The sequence below is a fragment of the Pteronotus mesoamericanus genome, unplaced genomic scaffold, assembly GCF_021234165.1.
Source record: "Pteronotus mesoamericanus isolate MK-2021 breed Mesoamerican mustached bat unplaced genomic scaffold, CSHL_Meso_final contig_169, whole genome shotgun sequence".
Taxonomy (NCBI): domain Eukaryota; kingdom Metazoa; phylum Chordata; class Mammalia; order Chiroptera; family Mormoopidae; genus Pteronotus; species Pteronotus mesoamericanus.
In genome coordinates, this window is record NW_026555068.1 from 1,840,624 (window position 1) to 1,855,312 (window position 14,689).

Here is a 14,689-nt window from a genome sequence, read left to right on the forward strand (position 1 = left end):
CATTGAGAAACAAGATTTTACAGTCTCAGAGCATCCCCCCAGAAATGATTTTTTAATTACTAACAGGACAGGGTAGCTTTATAGGGGCAAATTGTGCTGTACGCATTCATCCACGTGACCAGATGTGCTACCAGGTGTGCCTTTCTTGACACAGTGCAATAGGAAGGTCACACATCACAGATGCAAGGTTCCCCCTGAGTCTAACTGCAAGAGGCCAGTTGGACAAACCCGGCTGACAAAGGCGCAGGTGCTCCCAAAACGTCAGTGCCAAAAGCCCCAAAACATCCGGGAACTACATTAATAGATTGAAAGAAACAAGACGCAGTGAGAGAGGATGCCGCAGGAGGGTCCCATCAGATGCCCCTCAACAGAAGGGAATCCCCTGCCTGTGGGGGTGTAGAGAAGAGAGGAGAGGAGAAAGAGAGAGAGAGAGAGAGAGAGAGAGAGAAGGAGAGAGATACAAAGAGGAACAGACAAAGAGACAGAGACTGAGAACAAGCATCCACTGGGGGTCAGTCCCTGGTGCTGATCCACTTGGTGAGTGTGTGGCCAGGAATCAGTAGAGGGGGGAGCGTGGGTGTGTTGACCCCTCAGAGTATTTAATCACCTTGTGGCGCTGAGGGTGATTCTCAGTTCAAGGACATACTTGGTTCTTATAACCTAGGTCCACTCTTCCATGTGGCACTGGTGTTCCAGGAAACCTGGCTGGGCTTGTTTCACGTAGAACTAGGTGAGGCCCCAGGGCTGAGGTTTCCTCTCCAGCCATTTACAGAGAAGCTTGCTGACCCCTGGCCCATCCAATTTAAATGCGAATTGTCTGTGATCTCAGGTCCTCTGCTGCCCTCCTGTGGATGCCCTCCTCCACGCTGTGCTCCAGGCAGCAGCGCCCCCTAATATCTCAGGGCTGTTGGCCACCTCTGCCCCAACCCCCACATCCCATAAGGCTCATGAAGCTCACTGTGTTCAGATTCCTCTTCCAAAGGGAGCCTCTGTGACCGGCTTGTTTGAAATAGTGCCCGCTTTGCCCTCTGCCTGCTAATCAGCTCTTCCTGATAGTGAAATATGACATTATTTCTTGCCCTCCCACACACACCTAAAATGTAGGCTCCAGGCCACTGTCCTGCTCACTGCAGCCTCCCCAGGCCGGGGATGGTAGCTTGGGGTGGAAGCCCACCCATGCTTGTTACTTAGGCTGTGTACGAGTGTGAGGAGGGATCGCTTTCTCTAGTTCTAGTGCCCTATTTCCTTGGACAGGACCTCCTGACTTCACCCCCAAGAAGTCTATCCAGTTCTCTGTCTCCTAAATATCTCCCCAAGCCCTCTTTGCTTTGGCTTTTCATTCCTCTGCCTTTCCTTTCCCATCTTTCCCTTAAACAGAAAAATGCACAACTGCAGCATATATTTAGAACAATGAGTTTATGCAATAAAATTCCATGTGAAATGTCCTCTTAGCAGGAAACACTTTTCTCACTTCTGGCTTCTGTCTCCTGCTTGGCTCCACATTTTAGGGCTGGTGGTCGTTTTCAGCAGCGCTGCTGCGCTGTGAGCGTGCCCAGGACGGACTTCGGCCCCTGTGTTTACAGACCTGTCCCAGGGCAGTGGTCAGAATGGCGGGCTGTGTCCAGCTGCTCCTGTTCCTCCTGGTCCTCCACTGCGCCGAGCCCTCAGGTTGGTGTCTGCTTCCTGTGTCCTCCTGGACAGTGTGAGTTTGGTCAGGGGGCTTTTCAGAGGATAGAGGAACCCCTGAGTGACCAGCAGGTCTTAACTCAGCTCCCAAAAGAGCCCTTCTGGTCTCTTTATCATCCATGACAAATATATTGGAAATGGTGTCCCTTGGGGTTCTCACAGAAGAGATGCCCAGGAAGAAGCAGGCATGAAAGAAGTTGAGCCTGGTCTAGTGGGGACAGGAAAAGCGGTGGCCAGGCCACAGATGGACGTCATGTAGTCGCAGCACCATGTACTCTGACCCCCCTGAAGCAGGCTTCACAATTCTCGAGGAAGTCCATCCACGATGACAGTACTTACATTATTATCTCGCTCCATAGTCTTTCTTTCTGCCTCAAAAGCAAATGATGTTCTGGTAAGATGGAAGCGTGCTGGCTCCTATCTTTTGGAAGAGCTCTTTCAGGGAAATTTGGAAAAAGAATGTTACGAAGAGATTTGTGTCTATGAAGAAGCAAGAGAAGTATTTGAAAACGACGCGATCACTGTATGTACTCCCACCGGGAACTCACATACTTTTTGGTTATTCAAATTTCTGCTGTCTTCAAGGGCATAATTTCTCAAAGAGACTAAGCTAAATTTATAACTTGTTTACTTGTGAGGTGGCAAAATCCTAGTTTTACAGATGAGGAAACAGAGAGCAGTAAAATGATTTTCTGCGTCTAGTAAGAAGGGGACTCAGATATTAACTCAGTTCCACACCCTTCAACTCTTTTTCTGTTAAGCAAATTAGCACATTGATTTAATTTACTCATCACAAACATCACTCAGCTTGACATGACTCTGACAGAATTTGGTATTTTTAATAGAGACTTAATTGTGTCAATATATCAGCATATTTTTAAGAAACAAAATCCTCTCTAGAGTGCCTACATAGTGAGAAAAATCTCTCATAATCTATAACTTGAATAAAAAGCAACTACATAATCTATAATTTTAATTAAAAAGCTAAATAATATAGGCAAATCATTCTTACTTACTCATAAGCTTATCAGAAGATAAAGAAGTCAAAACTGACAGGCTGAATATTTGTAAGTATTTCAGAATAGTAAAATATTTAATAAAAACTTCCTAGTTTTACATATAACAGTAATAATAATTAAAGTTATTCTGAATAACATATCAACCTGTTTCTCTAGTATATTTTAAAAATATTTTTATTTTTATGTTTTATCCTCACCTGAGGACATTTTTTCATTGCTCTTAGAGAGAGAGGAAGGGGATGAAGGGGGAAAGAGAGAATCATCAATGTGAGAGAGAAACATCGATTGGTTGCCTCCCACTGGGGATCTAGCCCGACACCTACGTGTCCTGATGGGGAATCAAACCCACAACCTTTCAGTGCACAGGATGATGCTCCAACCAACTGAGCCACACAAGTCAGGAAGTATTTTTAAAATATTCTAAAAATCATTTTTACATGCTTATATATCAGAGAACTCTTCTGAAATAGTCCATCTTTAATAAAACTAGGAGAAATCAAAACTTTCTGGTAAAGGGAAAATTGTGGAGGATTTTTATTTTTCAATTACCGTTGACATTCAATATTAGTTTATATTAGTTTCAGGTGTACAGCATAGTAGTTAGACATTTATATAATTTACAAAGTGGTCCTACTGATAAACCTAGTACCCATCTAACACCATCCATAGTTACTACAATATTATTCACTATATTCTCTATACTGTACTTTACATCCCCATGACTATATTATAACTACCAATTTGTACTCCTTAATCCCTTCACCTTTTTCACCAAGTTCCCCAACTCTCCACTCACCTGGCAACCATCAGTCTGTTCTCTATATCTATGTCTATGTCTGTTATCTATGAGACTGTTTCTGTTTTTTTGTTTGTTTGTTTGTTTGTTTTTTAATTAATTTATTTACTTTTTAAATACATTTGTCTCTGCCTTCCCCCCACCTCTTTCCCTTGCCCCCTCCCACCTTCCCTCCCTCAGCTCTTCCCCTTTGGTTTTGTCCATGAGTCCTTGCTATATGTTCCTTGACTTTCCCCTTCCCTTCCCTTTCCCTGCCCCCCCTTCCCTCTTGTCTCTGTTGATTTATTTTCCTTTCAGTGTTGCTGGTCATATTTTCCTTGCTTCTTTGCATTGTTGGTTAGGTTCCGCTTATAGGTGAGATCATATGGTATTTGTCTTTCACCCCCTGGCTTATTTCGCTTAGCATGATGCTCTCCAGTTCCATCCATGCTGTCGCAAAGTTTAGTACTTCTTTTTTCTTTCTGCTGCGTAGTATTCCATTGTGTATATGTACCATAATTTTTTGATCCAGTCATCTACTGATGGGCATTTAGGTTGCTTCCAACACTTGGCTATTGTAAATTGTGCTGCTATGAACATTGGAGTGCATAGGTTCTTTTGTATTGGCGTTTTGGTGTTCTCAGGGTATAGTCCCAGCAGGGGAATCGCTGGATCAAAAGGCAGTTCCATTTTCAGCTTTCTGAGGAAATTCCACACTGCTTTCCATAGTGGCTGCACCAGTCTGCATTCCCACCAACAGTGGACTAGAGTTCCCTTTTCTCCACAGCCTCGCCAGCACCTGTTGTTTGTGGATCTGTTTATGATGGCCATTCTGACCGGTGTGAGGTGGTACCTCATGGTGGTTTTGCTCTGCATTTCTCTGATGGCTAGTGATGCAGAGCATCCTTTCAAATGCCTCTGGGCCCTCTGTATCTCCTCCTTAGAAAAGCATCTGCCCAGGTCCTTTGCCCATTTTTTGATTGGATCGTTTGTCTTCTTGGAGTAAAGTCGAGTGAGTTCTTTGTATATCTTGGAGATCAAACCTCTATCTGATGTATCATTAGCAAATATATTTTCCCAAATGGTTGGCTCCCTTTTCATTTTGCTGATGTTTTCTTTAGCCGTGCAGAAGCTTCTTATTTTGATGAGGTCCCACTTGTTTATTCTTTCCTTTATGTCCCTTGCTTTAGGAGACATATCAGTGAAAAAATTGCTGCGTGGGATATCTGAGAGTTTCCTGCCAATGTTCTCCTCTAGGACTTTGATGGTGTTGCGACTTATATTTAAGTCTTTTATCCATCTTGAGTTTATTTTTGTGTATGGTGTCAGCTGATGATCCAATTTCAATTTTTTGCATGTAGCCATCCAGCTCTCCCAACACCATTTGTTGAAGAGGCTGTTATTGCCCCATTTTATGCTTCTGCCCCCTTTGTCAAATATTAGATGTCCATAGAGTCCTGGGCTTATTTCTGGGCTTTCTATTCTGTTCCACTGGAGACTGTTTCTGTTTTGTTTGTTCATTTATTTTGTGTCCTTTAGATTCCACATGTAAGTTAAATCATATGGTATTTGTCTTTCTCTGCCTGACTTATCACTTAGCATAATACCCTCTGGGTCTAGCCGGAAAACTGTGTTTAATTTGTACTTGTGACATCATTCAGGTTGTTACAAGTCTAAATATGATTAGAGAGATACAATCACTTGTTTACTTTCTAGGCTTTAATTCTGAATAATTCTCCTGATTTTAGATACCCCCACCAAAACCAACTTCCCACACACACATACACACTTTTAATTGTTTAATCGATGTTTAACTGGCTTATAAAAAAGTGATGTTAATTTTTTATTTACATTATGCCCTCCACAGAGCAAGGACACTAATGAAGGCTGCCCCGGGGGAGGGAAGTGGCCTTGGGAGGCTGTGGCCACGGTGTGGGTGGCACATCACAGACTATTATTTCTCCTTCCTTTAATCGGTTACAGTAAATACACATGAATTAGGATATGTTCCATGTATATCAAATAGGGTATTAAGTAAAGAATTTTGCACTTTATTTCAATCCATATGTTCCTATAAAGTGGATAAAATCAACATTTTCTTTAAGCCAATCTCCAGGAGCAAATATCAAGAAACAATCTATTTCCAACACTTTTTATTTTACAGGTTGACTTTTGGAAGAGGTATATGGGTAAGTGGCTTTCCTCAACTCTTGCAAGGGTGAGTTCCTCTTCTTTTCCCTTGAGATGAGGTAAGGCATTGCACATTCAAACCTTCGGTGCTTGGACAGCCCCTGAGGACAAGCACGAGGACGAGGGTGGGGAAGTTCCCAAGGTTATGCCAGGGTCAGGGAGAAGCTCCCTCGGGGCCTTGGGTGGCAGAAGCCGGGGGTCCCCCATGCAGAGCAGCTCCTCTCATTCCTGTGGCCTCCCAGGCTCCCTGGGGCCTCTAGCCGAAGGATCGGACTCTGGTTAATTTGGGGGGAAGCTGGGCGTCCCTGTGGGTGGGGCCCCCAGAGACCACAGTGACTGGGGGCTGAAGGGATGGGTGAGGGGAATCAGGTGAAGAGCTGGGGCAGCCAGCGACAGTCACCAGTCATGGAGGTTGCGCGGCAAAGAAAGAGAGGCTAAGGAAGGGAACTTAGGCAAACATCACAGGCACACGGGGTAGGGATGGGACCCCAGGGACAGGAGGTGCACCCGGCAGCCTGACCCCGCCTCCTGGTGTCCGGGGCAGCAGGGCCAGGGGCTGTCAGGAGGGCCCAGGTGATGCCACCTGCACAAGTTTCTCACAACTCTTTGGCAGATGGCTCCCCGTGCCGCTCTCAGCCCTGCCTCAACAACGGGTCGTGCCAGGACAACATCCGCAGCTACACCTGCACTTGCCCCTCAGGCTACGAGGGCAGGGACTGCGCCTTTGGTGAGCCCCCACCTGCCCTGACCCACCCCCACCACACAGTGATGGGCTCCCAGGAGTGAACAAAGGGTGCCTGTGGGAACCCAGTGCTGTCTGCATTCTCCACCTACACCATCCTGTGACAGGCCCTCCTACCTTCCAAACACGCCTCCCCATGGTCCCATTGGCTGCGAGGCTCCTCCTCGTCCTCCCGAACCCACTCCCACCTAAACCATTCACAATCTGCTCTGGAGAATTCCTGGAACCAGACCCATCCCAAGAAGGGAAGAGGGGACCTGGAGGGTTCACCTTTAAGGGCAAATCACACATAGGCTGGCTCAGAGGTAGGCACATGGGAACTAATGTTCCTTAAAACAAGTAAATTAAAAACAAAATTTACTTGTGGGATAGGGAGGAACCAATTTCCTACCAATAATGATCAGATATAGAAATAAATTCACATAATCCTTTCAATGTCTCTGGTCAATATAGAGTCAATTTTCTAGGGAAAAATATTTCCAGCCCAGATCTCTCCTTGAAGTCCAGCTCTCCACTCTAATTGCCACCTTGAGAACCCCATGTAATGTTTTGCAGACACCCCAGACTTAACATGTACCGAAGCAAGTTTTTGACCTCCACCCCACACGTGTCCCTTCCCCCCATCCCAGCTGCTCCACCACCCATGTGGAGTCACGCCAGGAGCCTCCCACCCCACATCCCCGCCTCGACTGCAGCAGGAAGTGAAAGCTGACCACAAGTGAGCACACACAGCTAGGGAAGTGGAGAGAAGCCTTGCAGTACATATGCACACACTTCCACGACCAAGTCACCTTTCCTGAGCACAAATACAAGGATTGTCACTCACTCAGCCTTTGATTTCTCCATGCACGTTCCCAAAGGTGGAAGTGTGAGGAATGCTTGGAACCAAAAGTCTGAAAAGAACGAGAACATTTGGACAGAAAAAAACCAGAATCCCAAGGCGCAAGGAAATTTAACAAGGAAACGACTCTTTCCATGTTAGCACTCCTGGTTTTCCCTGTTTTTGTTTTGTTTTGTTTTGTTTTTTGGTTTTTTCAGCTAAAAATGAATGTCACCCATTGAGGACTGATGGATGTCAACACTTTTGCCACCCGGGACAGGACTCCTACACGTGCAGTTGTGCCAAGGGGTATAAGCTGGACCAAGACCGCAAATCGTGCATCCCTCATGGTGAGTTCGCAACCAGTTAGAAATGGGAAAAGGTGGCCTCTCTCTTTCCTGCCCAGTTGGCTCCCATCCACACCCCTCCTTCTCCTATAATAACGTTTGAAAAGCCCCCTCTTCTCCAGGAGAGGGGGCGTGACCAGGCCTCGGCCAGCCCTCCTTGCTTCCGTGTGGGACCTTGCCTGCATCACAGCAGTATCTTGGCCAACCCACAGGATTGAGAGCAGGTGACTTAATTATGCTCCGTGTCCATGAGTTAGGTCAAAATAATGGGCACTGAGAAATCAGGAGCAAGTAGTTAGCACCATTCCAGCAGATGAAACCTGATGTTCGATTCGGAAGGCACTGACTTTTCTTATGTCGTCACCATAAATGCAGACAAGTGTGCCTGTGGCATCCTGAATTCTGAATGCATCAGGACAGTGCAGAAAAGCAGGCAGAGTCTTCAAGTTTTCCCATGGCAGGTAATAAACGTTTTGTAAACATGTTTTAACTTTTTGTTACACATTTCATCCGGCTTGTTATTTCCATCTTCTTTGCCAACCAAATAGGAACGTGACTAAAGAGGAAGAGGCATCCTGGTTTAGGTGAGCTATTTACTACTAATCCTGCCGTCGTAATTCAGAGCACTTTCTAATGCTGAGGTCACAACTTCAGCTGTCTTCTTATGGAGTTTAAAAACTGTCCCCAGTGTCATTTCTCTCAGAACATAGACATCCTGAAGTTGCACTTGGACGGATGAGTTGACACGGGGTCCGGCAAGTGACCATGGGAAAGGCAGGTGGCCAGAGTTAAGGACACAGGCTCCACTCCCCAGCCACGTAGCCAGCACTCCAGCTCCACTGTGTGCAGAAATTCTCTCTTCATTGTACTCATTTTTGTTATTGTCCAGTTTCCCCCCTTGATTGGCTTAGAAGTCAAACATTCTATTATATTTCTATTTAATGGTCACTCTTGACATTTAAACATTCACTTTTAACTCCCTAATATATAAAGTTAGTGTTTTTACTGTCCCCCCAAATTATTTCAAGCACCTCACACTAGGCTCATCTGCTATTTAAACCAGTACTTTATTCTTTTCTTTCTTTTTTAACAACTCCATGAAATAGGTATTATTTTTATTATTATAGCTTATATCATCAATGTGGGTTTTTATTTACTTATGGCTTCCATTGTCCTTGCCTTTAATGCAGGTCATCTCCTTTTGCTTGAAATACCTTTAGAACAACCCTGTCAATAGAAATATAATGTAAGCCACACATGTGACTGAAATTTCCTAGTCACACTAATGAAAGTAAAACAGATGACATGATTTTGGATAAAGTACTTAATTACTCCAATAAGTCTAAATACTATTATTTCAACATGCAACGAATATAAAAAATTAACATGCTTACATCTTGTCTCCATTACTAAATCTTTGACATCTGGGTTGTATTTCACACTTGAACATCCTGCTTTGGACCAGTCACATCTCAAATGCTCAGTAACCGCATGTGACTACCATGTTGGACAGCTCAGCTTTAGAAGTTTCTTTAGAGCGTCTGTGAGTAATAAGCCTCACATGGGTTGTGCCTAACACTTTTATTTCAGCCTGATGCCTAAAAGCCAGTTTAGCCAGCGGAGTCATTTGGCTGCCATGTGGAGGCCAGGACAGACAATCGAACAGAGCTCAGTGACTACTCTAATGATCCAGATTTGAGAGGAGACTGAGTGGAGATAAAATGACGGAAAGGGACAAAACCAGAATGGTCTCGTTATCCGCTGGGGAACACTATCGTCCGTTGCTTTTTCTCCTTACGCTTTCTGAGACCCACTATTCATACTTGCATTATTATCGTCATCTGCCCGTCAGCGCGCCAAGGCAAGCCTCAGAATGCGGGGCGGTGGGGGGCTGAGGAATGACCGTGTGCAATCCCACCTTCGTGAATGGCAGTGGCGGTCTGGTTCTGCCAATGCACATCTTCAGTCTCCCAGTCCCTTCAGGGGAATCTTAGCGGCCATTTTCATCTGTGGAAGTAGTGTTGGTACCAATGGGACCGGGAGTGTGAGGTGAGCATTCTCTACATACAAATCAAACGCATTTAGAGACACATCGATTTATGCAAGTTAAACACCATTAGATTTTTATTCTGGCATAATAAATAGTTCTTGAGTTATTTAACTGAATTTATTGGACTAGGATGTGAAGTTGAAAGTTAGCTTTGCAATTTGTTTCTTACATTCTAGATAAGAAATTGCCACTGTGTTCCACTGCATTTTACTACAAGCTTAGATTGTTTGTAGTCCTCGAGCTAGGATTATTGTTCATGCTGAAAATGCCATCTTCCCTCAAATTTGGTTTTATCTACCTACAAAATAAAGATAGTAATACCAGAGTTGTAGTGAGGATTAAAGACAATATACCTGACTTATGTAGTCAATAAACGGCAACTATTACTAATAAGCACTTGATTCCCAGAAATGAAGCTACCTTAAATTTGAAAAACTTTCACTTTGCTCAGCATTTTTCACTTTACTAAGCTACTAAAAACTATAATTAACATTTCTTGAGCGAGCACTTGTGCTATAAGAGTGCATGTTTTATTTCATTTAATCCTCAGAATAATCTCACATTTTATCTGTTTTATATCCCTGGTAATATTTTTGCTCTGAAATCCCCCATGTCTGGTGTTAACACTACTTATTAGTGTTAACATGTAGTTTTTCTCCAATCTTTTACTTGTAAATTATATTTATATTTAAAGTGTCTTTTATAGGCAGTATATAATTGGCTTTGTTTTATCCAATCTAACAAATCCCTGCCTTTTAATTGGAGTACTTAGACCACTTTATACTTTTTTACATAGGTATAGACTCGTAATTTTGCTGTTTGTTTCCTATTTTTCCCATATGTTTTTTCCATTTTTCTGCCTTCTTTTGGATTACTTATGTATTTTTTATAATTCCATTTCAGCTTCCTCGTTAGCTTATTAGCTAGAATTGTTTGGTTTAGCGGCTGCTTTAGGACACAGGGTCCATCTTTGCTCCCTCACAGCCTGGCGCACCTTCCGCTGATATACTCCCTCAACGGCTGTCTTTGGGGCTCATGTTCTTAAGCATTGACTTATGTTGCCCCTAACCCTGCCAACTGTCACTGGTTATTTATTGTGTTTTGGTTTTTTAAGGTAAAACTAACAAATTCCAAAGGACAAGACTTCTGTGGTGGTGTTATAATACAGGGAAATTTTGTGCTGACAACAGCGAAGTGTTCACTGTTACACAGAAATATTAGTGTGAAAACAAGTAAGTATTTTGGCACTCATTTTCATAAGATCACAGTGGGAATAAATGCTATCCTATGTAGAATGAAATTTTTAGCCCTCGAATTTTGTTTTTAATGCAATACAGAACTGAATTTAGCTTCAATACTACTGAGATACATATAAAGTGAGAAAGCATATGTAAAATACCTGGTGGAATGTCTAGGTCTAACAAGTAAGCAAATGCTAATATTCAGTCTGAGGAAATCACAGCCAATAAAAATATAACTTAACTTGACACTGAAATGGAGTGGCTGTGCTAAAAAAAACATATAACTGACTATAAGTCAGTAGATCTGGGTTCAGATTCCCCCGTCACCCAAGACCATGGCTGTGATGTGGGGCTCACCATCTACCTTGCCTGTCCCTAGTTTCTCATCAGAGAAAACTGGGCAGTAATTTCTATCCAGCAGGGAGGTCACGTAGTTTCAATGATAATCAGAGAAAGTGTTCTATAATGATTCTGAAGAACCTTAATGTATTTCACTCCTCATCCTTGACTATTTTTCAGTCAACAAAATGTCAGCCTGAAAAACTACTTCTAAACAGCCAAGTTTTGGTAAGCTTGAAAAAGTTCCTCATAGTTTCTTCCTACTTTTTTGACCATTTCACCAAAATAACTCATTTTGATTTTTTAAAAAGAGAATGAGGGATTAGCTGAAATGCTTCGTTCCGTGACTGCCCTTCAATCCACAGATGAAGAAAGGGGATCAGTGCAATTAGCCGTGGCAGTCTGTCGTGCCCAGCCTCTGCCTGGTCACATGGTTCACTGAGAAATGAGTCTCTTATTACTGCAACCTTGACTTCAGAAACCAGTGATTGCCCATTATTTCAGGTTTTCATAGGCTGAGCAAGGACCCACTGACAGTAAAGGTGAAGAGCATCCATGTGCACATGAGGTACGAGGAAGAGACGGGGGACAATGACATTTCGCTGTTGGAGCTAGAGGTGCCCATCCAGTGCCCAGACATGGGGCTCTCCATCTGTATGCCAGAGAGCGACTTCGCAGAGGGCATCCTCATCCCTGCGACACAGGGCCTCCTCATTGGCTGGAGACTGAATGGCTCCGAGCTGGGCAACGCTCCGATGCAGCTGCCAGTCATGCACATGGACAGCGAGGAGTGTGGGACAGCCCTTAATGTGACAGTGACGACGAGGACATACTGCGAGAGAGGAGCGATGGCTGGAGGGGCGCAGTGGGCGGAGGGCAGCGTGGTCGCCAGAAAACACAAAGGCACCTGGTTCCTGACAGGGGTTCTGTGCTTGGCGCCCGCCCAAGAGTCCAGAGGGCACACACAGGAGTTTCTGCTCACCAAGGTTTCAAGATATTCACTCTGGTTTCGACAAATCATGAAGTGACTAAACGCAGCTACTGAGAAAGAATACAGTATGTGGTGGCACATTTTAACTGCAAGCATGGAATTAAACTGAAATTTCACAGCAAAACGGTTGTGACTGCTTCAGAACAATTCCATCAACAAACCATCGGTTACTGCTTATGACTGTGATTTTCAACTGGTGTGCCACAGGAATTTTTAAAACATGCAATAACCTATTTGGTCAGAGGCACTGACCTCTTTCCTCTTAAGACTGTTAAATAAAAAAATGTCAACAGCCAACACAACAATAGCCATCCGGTGTGAATGAATCAAAACTATTTTTTGTCAGATCGGCCAAAAATAAATTTTTTGGTGTGCCACAGAATTTTAGTAATTAGCTTATGTTTGCCATGAGATGAAGAAGTTGAAAATCACTGGCTTATGAAATCATTACTGAGTACTGTAAAAAGTTCTTTCCTTGGGACTTTTGATCTAAACAGAGACCTTAAGAAAATGGGAGATACATTAAACAATAAAAACCTATCTGTCAGTCCTAACAGCCCATTTTCTTAAAATCCTCTCCTTTTCTAAGTCTACTGATTTCCAATACTATCGAGTCAATGAATGTCACTTCATATAACAATAAACATATGCTTAGTGAGTATATGTCTTTGGGATGAAAGCTTCTAAGAATTGCTAGATACAAAGAATGGCCTCATAGTTGTGCCAGGGCCGCTGACTGCTTGTGTGAGTGAAAGCATTGCGTGGTGTTCGAAGAAGCAACTAGAAGAGAGTCAGCCCGGGAGAAGAAAATAACACTGAGTGGAGTATGTTATATAGTCTTAGAGAAAGGATCAGGAAGCACAAGAGAGGCTAAAAGAAGAGGGGGGCCTTTACACAGGGCTGTATGCTCGGAGAGGCACTTCATGGAGGGAAACCTCCCAGACAGGGTCCAGGGACCCCTTGGATCAGGGCTGGTGCTCAGCCTCTCAGTTCTGCTTCTCAACCAGCTAGCGGACTCGCAGTTACTTAACTGCGCCTCCTTGCCTCTCCCCTGGGCTCTAAATGGAATAATAACATCATCTACCAAAGGGAGCTGAGTTAAAAATTAGAAGTGTGAATCACAGTGATTTTTCTATTGCCACCGTGAAGACTGCAGCTTCAATACAAGTAAAAGATAGAACTCAGAACTCAGCCCAAAACTGTGCTCCCTTGCAGACCAGAACTCCACATCAGGGTACAAGTTTGAAAATGAAAAATGAAAAGTGAGTGCAAAAATGAAAAGTGAGAGCAAAAAATAGAAATGATACTCACTTTTAAATTAATCTCTTCACTCTTACTTAGGAAGTAGCAAAACTGCTCCTCGATTACATGCATATAATTTCCAGTCCTGCATTTCCCTTGAGTGAAATAAAACAGCTTCTACAAACTGCTCTGTAGACCAGAAGACGGGTAGAGAGGGCAGCTCTAACTCCAGACGCACATGCAAGGGGAACAGTGGTCTGCTGGGGCCTCGTTATACAGAGTTGTAAAGGGGATTTTTTCTAAAGGGATTAAAAATGTGAGTTGATTTAAATACTCCTTTGAGCGAAAGGCAGGGAATTTAAACACAATTCAGATGTTTAAGTCTTATAGGTATTAAATACTCTTTCATTTCTATCTATCTCTTTCATTTCTAACATTATATTTTACACCCAGAATAACTTTTTTTTTTTTTTGCCAATCTGCAGGTGCCCTGGCCCATTTCTCTGAAAGGACTTTGGCAAAAATAAATATGCCCAGGGTGGGGGAGGTCAGGGGGTGGAGGAATTGAGCAGAAAGGAGAAAGGACTCATGGACACAGACAACAGCTGGTAATTTCAAGGATAAAAGGGGTAGGAGATTAAATGGTGATAAAAAATACAATAAAAAATTCAAAAAATATTATGGAACCATAAAGGACTCCGAACAGCTGCAGCAATTTTGAGAAAGAAGAACAAAGTAGGAGGGATTACAATACCTGACATCAAACTATATTACAAGGCCACTGTAATCAAAACAGTCTGGTGCTGGCATAAGAACAGACACATAGCTCAATGGAACAGAATAGAGAGCTCAGAAATAAACCCATGTCTCTATGGGCAATTAATATTCAACAAAGGGGACAGAAGCATAAAATGGAATAAAAATAGCCTCTTCAACAAATGGTGTTGGGAGAACTGGATAGCTGCATGCAAAAAATTGAAATTCGACCACCAACTTACACCATACACAAAAATAAACTCAAGATGGATAAAAGACTTAAATATAAGTCACGACACCATAAAAGTCCTAGAGGAGAAATAGGCAGGAAACTTGCAATATCCCACACAGCAATATTTTCACCGATATGTCACCTAGAGCAAGGGACATAAAGGAAAGAATAAACAAATGGGACTTCATCAAAATAAGAAGTTTCTGCATGGCTAAAGAAAACATCAGCAGAATGATAAGGGAACCAGCTGCATGGGACA

General features: G+C 43.2%; 1 protein-coding gene across 1 annotated transcript; it reads left to right on the forward strand.

Annotated features, from left to right (window-relative positions):
* The first annotated feature begins 1,532 nt into the window (after positions 1-1,532).
* On the forward strand, positions 1,533-12,750 carry PROZ (protein Z, vitamin K dependent plasma glycoprotein). Its single transcript, XM_054565880.1, has 8 exons — positions 1,533-1,668; positions 2,046-2,209; positions 5,645-5,669; positions 6,284-6,397; positions 7,451-7,582; positions 7,955-8,040; positions 10,744-10,861; positions 11,714-12,750. The coding sequence occupies exons 1-8, from the start codon at positions 1,608-1,610 to the stop codon at positions 12,235-12,237; spliced, it is 1,224 nt and encodes a 407-aa protein (XP_054421855.1). The 5' UTR covers positions 1,533-1,607; the 3' UTR covers positions 12,238-12,750.
* Positions 12,751-14,689: the final 1,939 nt, after the last annotated feature.